Below are 6,324 nucleotides of genomic sequence, written 5' to 3'. Positions count from 1 at the left end.
TCTGGCTTAGGTCTGGCTGCTGTGCTCAGCTCCTTCCTGCTGCGGACCTGGGCTAGGACTGGGTCTGGGGGTTCCCGGAAGTCGGCAGAAATTCCGGACCTGGGCTCTGACTCTGCTGCTCTCTTAAGACAGGATGAACAGCCATGCTCCGGGATTTAGCCTCAAGATTGAGGATGACTTCCTGGGACTTGAAAGATTACACATGAGAACTGAAGCATGACCCCAAAACATTTGATATTATCTCAATCATGTAATGCAGATTACTCTTTGCATATCCTTCTCTCTGCATATTATAGATGTAAATACAGGTCTCTTACCTAGCCCAGCTCACAGTACTCAATTACTTCCTGTCATTCTGAGTCACTCATCCTCAAGCTACTCCACCTTATGAATGAATAAAATCCAGGTTTGGCTCTGGGTTGAGGCCTTTGTTCTAGATAGCCATTACCATGGCTCCCCAAAACTACAAATATGTCTTAGTGTTTTTATTCTCACCATGGATTGCACTGGAAGTGGTAGATTGGAATTAACTTGATAGGATTCCAATAACTTATCCATGGGATTACAAACATAAACTTCCTTGATTGAGATGAGAACCAGAAAGGGTTCTCTACAGAGCCAAAACTGCAAACCACATGATCATCTCAATAAACATAGAAAAAAATTAGACAGAGTCCATCACACATTCATGATAAAAACCCCACAGAAAATTGGGATAGATCGCCTATGCCTCAATCTGATAAAATTTATCTATGGTAAAGCAACAGCCAATATCATTCTAAATGGAGAAAAACTGAAATCTCTCACTTTAAATTCAGGTACAAGACATGGATGTTCATTATCACCATTTCAATACAGTTCTGGAAATATTTACCAAAGAAATTAGACAAGAGAGAGAAATAAAAGGTATAAGAATAGGAAAGGAGAGTTGTTGCTAGCTTCTGTGATCCAGAGAAGTCATGCTGCCCAACACCGGGGGCTAGCAGGATGCACGATTTTCATCACTGGTGCAAGCCGTGGCATTGGCAAAGCAATTGCATTGAAAGCTGTAAAGGATGGAGCAAATATTGTCATTGATGCAAAGACCTCCCAGTCACACCCTAAACTTCCAGACACCATCTATACTGCTGCTGAAGAGATTGAAGCAGCTGGAGGAAAGGCCTTGCACTGTATTGTGGATGTAAGAGATGAACAGCAAATCAGCAGTACAGTGGAGAAAGCAGTGGAGAAATTTGGAGGAATTGACATTTTGGTGAACAATACCAGTGCTATTTCCTTGACCAACACAATGGAAACACCTACAAAGAAGGTGGATTTGATGATGCGTGTGAACACCAGAGGCACCTACCTTACATCTAAAGCCTGTATTCCTTTTTTGAAAAAGAGTAAAATTGCTCACATCCTTAATCTCAGCCCACCACTGAATTTAAATCCAATGTGGTTCAAACAGCACTGTGCTTATACCATTGCTAAGTATGGTATGTCTATGTGTGTGTTGGGAATGGCAGAAGAATTTAAAGGTGAAATTGCAGTCAATGCCTTATGGCCTAAAACAGCGATACATACTGCTGCTATGGACATGCTGGGAGGATCAGGTATTGAAAGCCAATGTCGAAAAGTGGAGATAATTGCTGATGCTGTATATTCCATTTTTAAAAAGCCTAAAAGCTTTACTGGCAACTTTGTTATTGATGAAAATATCTTAAAAGAAGAAGGAATAAAAAATGTTGATGTCTATGCAATTAAACCAGGCCATCCTCTGTTACCAGATTTTTTCTTAGATGAACATCCAGATGCAGTTATGAAGAAGACAGGATCACAGGGTGCTGCTCCAGAATTAAAAGAAGAGAAATCACAGGCACAGGTGAAGTCACATTCTGGACCTGTGGAAGAAACATTTAGAATTATTAAGGATGCTCTCAGTGATGATGTTGTAAAAGCCACGCAAGCCATCTATCAGTTTGAACTGTCAGGTGAAGATGGTGGCACATGGTTTCTTGATCTCAAAAGCAAGGGCGGGAATGTTGGATATGGGGAGCCCTCTGACCAGGCAGATGTCGTGATGAGTATGTCTACTGACAATTTTGGGAAAATGTTTTCAGGCCCTTGCGCTTGCCAGGGAAGCACTTATTCCCCTGAGCCATCTCCCGGGCCCCCATCAATAAATTCTTGGAAAACTAAAACCAACAATGGCATTCATGTTAGGAAAATTGAAGATTAAAGGAAACATGGCTCTAGCAATCAAATTGGAGAAGATAATGAGTCAGATGCACTCCAGACTGTAAAGGAAAAGAAATAAAAATGTGGATGCAGTGCTATAAAAAGTAAAAAAGCTCAACAATTAAAATGATGTTTGTTGTCTTCCCCATTGTATTACAAGAATATGCATGTTTGTCCTAAAAAAAAAAAAAAGACTTTCTGTGTCTGTAAAACTAGAGAGTATAACTGAAATAGCTAGCCAAACATAGGCTTCATTCTAACACACTTTGTTTTTATAGTTTGAGGGTTCTGCCTTTCTGGTCTTATTGTTACCCTGTCCTTTTCAGGAAAACTGTATGTTTTATGCAACCAATCAGGTTCAAGCAGTGGAATTAGCTTTTTAAAATACTACTTTTCCTGTAAAATAAGGCCAGTTTGTTTAAAATTTTTTTTAGTTTTGGATTGTATACTAATGAAAACTATAATAATATGTTGAGTTTTATATACTTAGTTCAAAGAAAACCTATATGTATTTCACAGAAATTGTCCAATAAACTGCTTAATGAATACTATTTGTCAGAACTAATTCAAAGGTTTTTCATTTTGTTAGCTATCTTTCCCAATATAATTATCTATAAGAAACTATTAATGTACTTCAACTAATTGCAGTACGCACCTTAGTTTTATATGTATTAAAAACATTCTTCCTATTGATTTGCCTAAACATTTCATATAAATGGAATCATATATGAAAAAAAAGAATAGGAAAGGAAGAAGTTAAGTTATCCTTATTCAGAAATGACATGATACTCTACATGGAAGACCCAAAAAATTCCACAAAAAGACTCCTAGAATTATAAACAAATTCAATATCATAACAGGATACAAAGTCAACACCCAAAATTCAATAGCATTCCTCTACACAAACAACAAACTCACTGATAGAAAAATTAGGGAAACAATACCCTTCATAATATCATTCAAAACTTGAAATACTTAGGCATAATCTAAAAAAAGGAAGTAAAAGGTATATGCAGTGAAAGTTACAATATTCTGAAAAAACAGGTTGAAAATTTCAGAAATTGAAAGACAGTCCTTGATCATGGATAGGAGGAACCAACATTGTTAAAATGGATATATTCCCACAGCTACTATACAGATTTAATGCAATACTAATCAAAATATCATCAGCATACTTCACAGATCTAGAGCAAACATTGCTAAAATTCAATTAGAACCAGAAAATACCTAGAATATAAAAGACAATCCTGGCCAACAAAGACAAGGTAAGATTCATCACAATCCCTGCCTTGAAATTGTGCCATACAGCAACTGTGATAAAGTCAGCATGGTACTGGCAAAAAACAAACCTGAGTAGCAGTGGAACAGATTAGAAGATGCAGACATGACTGCCAACAAATTTAACCACCTTATCTTTGATAAAGGGGTCAGACACATTTACAGGAAAGAAAATAGTCTCTTTAACAAATGGTGCTGCCTTTCCACATGCGAAAAACTAAAACTAGACCTAGGTCTATCACCACGCACTGAACTAAAGTCAAAATGGATTAAAGATTTAAGCATTAAAACTAAAACACTAAGCCTACTGTATAGTGAGCCTTCCTGGTCCTCATCTCAGTCTGGGAAGTTTATATTTGTAATGTCACAGATAAGTTATTGGAATCTTCTCAAGTTAATTCCAATCTACCACTTTCAGTGCAACTCATGGTGAGAATAAAGACACTAAAGCATATTTGTAGTTGTGGGGAGCTAAGGGATCCTGAGTCCAGCCATGCTGATGGCTATCTAGAACAAAGGCCTCAACTCAGCTGAACTTGGGTTTTATTCACTCATGAAGGAGAAATGGCTTGAGGATGAGTGCCTGAGGAAGTAGGTGAGTACTATGAGCTGGGCTAGGAGGAGACCTGCATTTATCTCTGCAATATGCAGAGAAAGATATGCAGAGAATAATCAGCATTATGCAATTGAACTACTATCTAATGTTTTAGGGTTGGTGCTTCAGCTCTGATGTGTAACATTTCAAGCCCCAGGAAGTCATAGCCTCTATCTCAAGGCTCAATCCCATGTGCAGGAACCTGAAAGAGTATAGAAAATCTGAAAGGTACAATAGATATCATTAAAGGGGAAGAAACTGAGCAAAAGGGATAAAGAATTGGGATTAGGGAAAGAAGGAAAGAAAGGAAAAAAAGAAGGGAAAAGTTGTTTATGTATATACATAGGATAGTTAAGTTGATTGTACTATTCTTGTGCTTAGTCTACTGAGCTATCTCCCCGACCCTTGCTAAATTTTAACAGAAATTTCCAACCATGACCTAAAAGAGTACAGTAAACACCAAGATGCCAATTATTCAGCTTCAATAATCATCAATATTTTACCATATTTGTTTCATCTACCCTTACCCTTTTTAAGTAGGATATTTTAAAGCAAATTTAAGTTTTCAAGTCACTTTAGCACTAAATACCTCATTAAGCACCTCAAAAGAAGGGAATATTTTACTATAGAACATATAATCCCATGTTGATGAGTACCCAACAAAATTAATCCTGAGACCCAATACTTTATGAAAGTTCCCCAATTAACATAACCTTTTTGCCATCAATTTCTTTGAAACATTATATTAGTTACTATGTCTCTTGACTTCTTTATGTCTCTTTCACACTAGAATGACTAGAACACTCCTTTCCTGCTAGCCTATCACTTTCCATTTTATTGAACACTTAAAGAAACTGAGTCTGCTAATCATGAAGAATTCTTCATTCTCTGAACTTGGTTACAAAGTTGTTCCTAACATTTTGAACAACTTGTCACCTAAGCATTGCAGAGGTGCATCCTTTGATCTCATGATCTCTCTACATTGCCTCTCTTGAAAATCTGGACAGCATGTAATCTAAGTGTCCACATTATCCTTTTTTCCCCTTGTGTAGAGGAATTAAATTCACAATTTAAAGCTCTAAAAGAGAACTTCTCTCCAGGAGAGGTCTCCAATAGATTTCAAAAGAAAGCTGGAGGACATAGACAGTGCTCCCATGGCGCAGGAAAGAAAACAAGATGCCTAGGGTCATGGGGGTGCTCTGCTGAGAGTTAAAGTGGAACATTTAAGAGGGACAATACAGTGTTTATGTTCCAGAAGAGGAAGCTCCTATCATGAGCAAGTACATACATGGAACTTCTTTTGGCTTAAATTTACAGTGTTTCTCATTGGGAAGTCACAAACCAAGAAGCATCTCAGGATGTGCAAAGGTATTGGCTTCTGCCTACCCAGGTCTGTTCTTTTCTTTGTGTTAACAGAGTCCAGGTCAGTAGATTAGAGGCAAGAATAAGTAAGATGTTTGTACAGCACCTTGTTCCAAGCCATTGAGAGCATTTGAAAGCCAGCATCTTACTTGTTGGTGCAGCTCAAACTCCCATGAGGGAGAGACTGGCTGCTAGAGGACTCTGCATGCCCTGCCTAGCTCTGTAGTACCTAATGTTGACCACATCATGTGCTCTGCTTAAAGTGGCTCTTTGAACTCCTATCACTCAGGGCTATTTTTTAAAAGTCAGTTTCCTCGGACAACTTGCAAGAATACAAACAAGATTTGCTGATATTTTTAAAAATAAAATCCTGAAAGAAACCATTTGGCAAGCTGTCTGGGAAAGTGGCTCAAAGGCCAAAACACATGTGCTTCAGTTCAAATGAGCAATCACTGGCCATGCCCACTTTGTGGCAGCTGTGTGCTCAGCCTGGGGGCACACACAGATATGCCACGTCCTGCCTTCCAGAAGTTTTCACTTGGGAGTATTCTTGTGTTCTTCTAGCCATTCCTGATCTGTTGTATTTTTTTTCCATTTTTTTTAGAATTACTTCCAGGTAGTGATAATTTACTTGATTAATTGGTCATTTATACTTAGCTTGATAGCTTCAATCTATAAACAAACAAACAAAAAAAAAAAGAATTGTTTACCGGTCACACAGCTAATGAATTACTATGCTATTTCCTACTTTCTAGGCTAGACAGAAACAGGAGGGAAGAAGATTATGGGGCCAAAGAGGAAAGTGATCGATGACATAGAGTGGGCCTAAGGAGAGTCACATGGGGAGAAGACACTCTCTCAGGCTTTCA

General features: G+C 38.0%; 1 protein-coding gene across 1 annotated transcript; it reads left to right on the top strand.

The window, feature by feature from the left end:
- Nucleotides 1–947: 947 nt before the first annotated feature.
- LOC101570946 (hydroxysteroid dehydrogenase-like protein 2) lies at nucleotides 948–2,392 on the top strand. Its single transcript, XM_012513121.2, is given in 3 exon segments — nucleotides 948–975; nucleotides 978–2,100; nucleotides 2,171–2,392. Coding segments are annotated over 3 exon segments (1,254 nt in total). The 5' UTR covers nucleotides 948–959; the 3' UTR covers nucleotides 2,286–2,392.
- Nucleotides 2,393–6,324: the final 3,932 nt, after the last annotated feature.

The sequence above is a fragment of the Octodon degus genome, unplaced genomic scaffold (assembly GCF_000260255.1).
Source record: "Octodon degus isolate 3935 unplaced genomic scaffold, OctDeg1.0 scaffold00324, whole genome shotgun sequence".
Taxonomy (NCBI): Eukaryota; Metazoa; Chordata; class Mammalia; order Rodentia; family Octodontidae; genus Octodon; species Octodon degus.
Note: the sequence above shows the minus strand (reverse complement) of the source record. Positions and strands in the feature narration are given on the sequence as shown.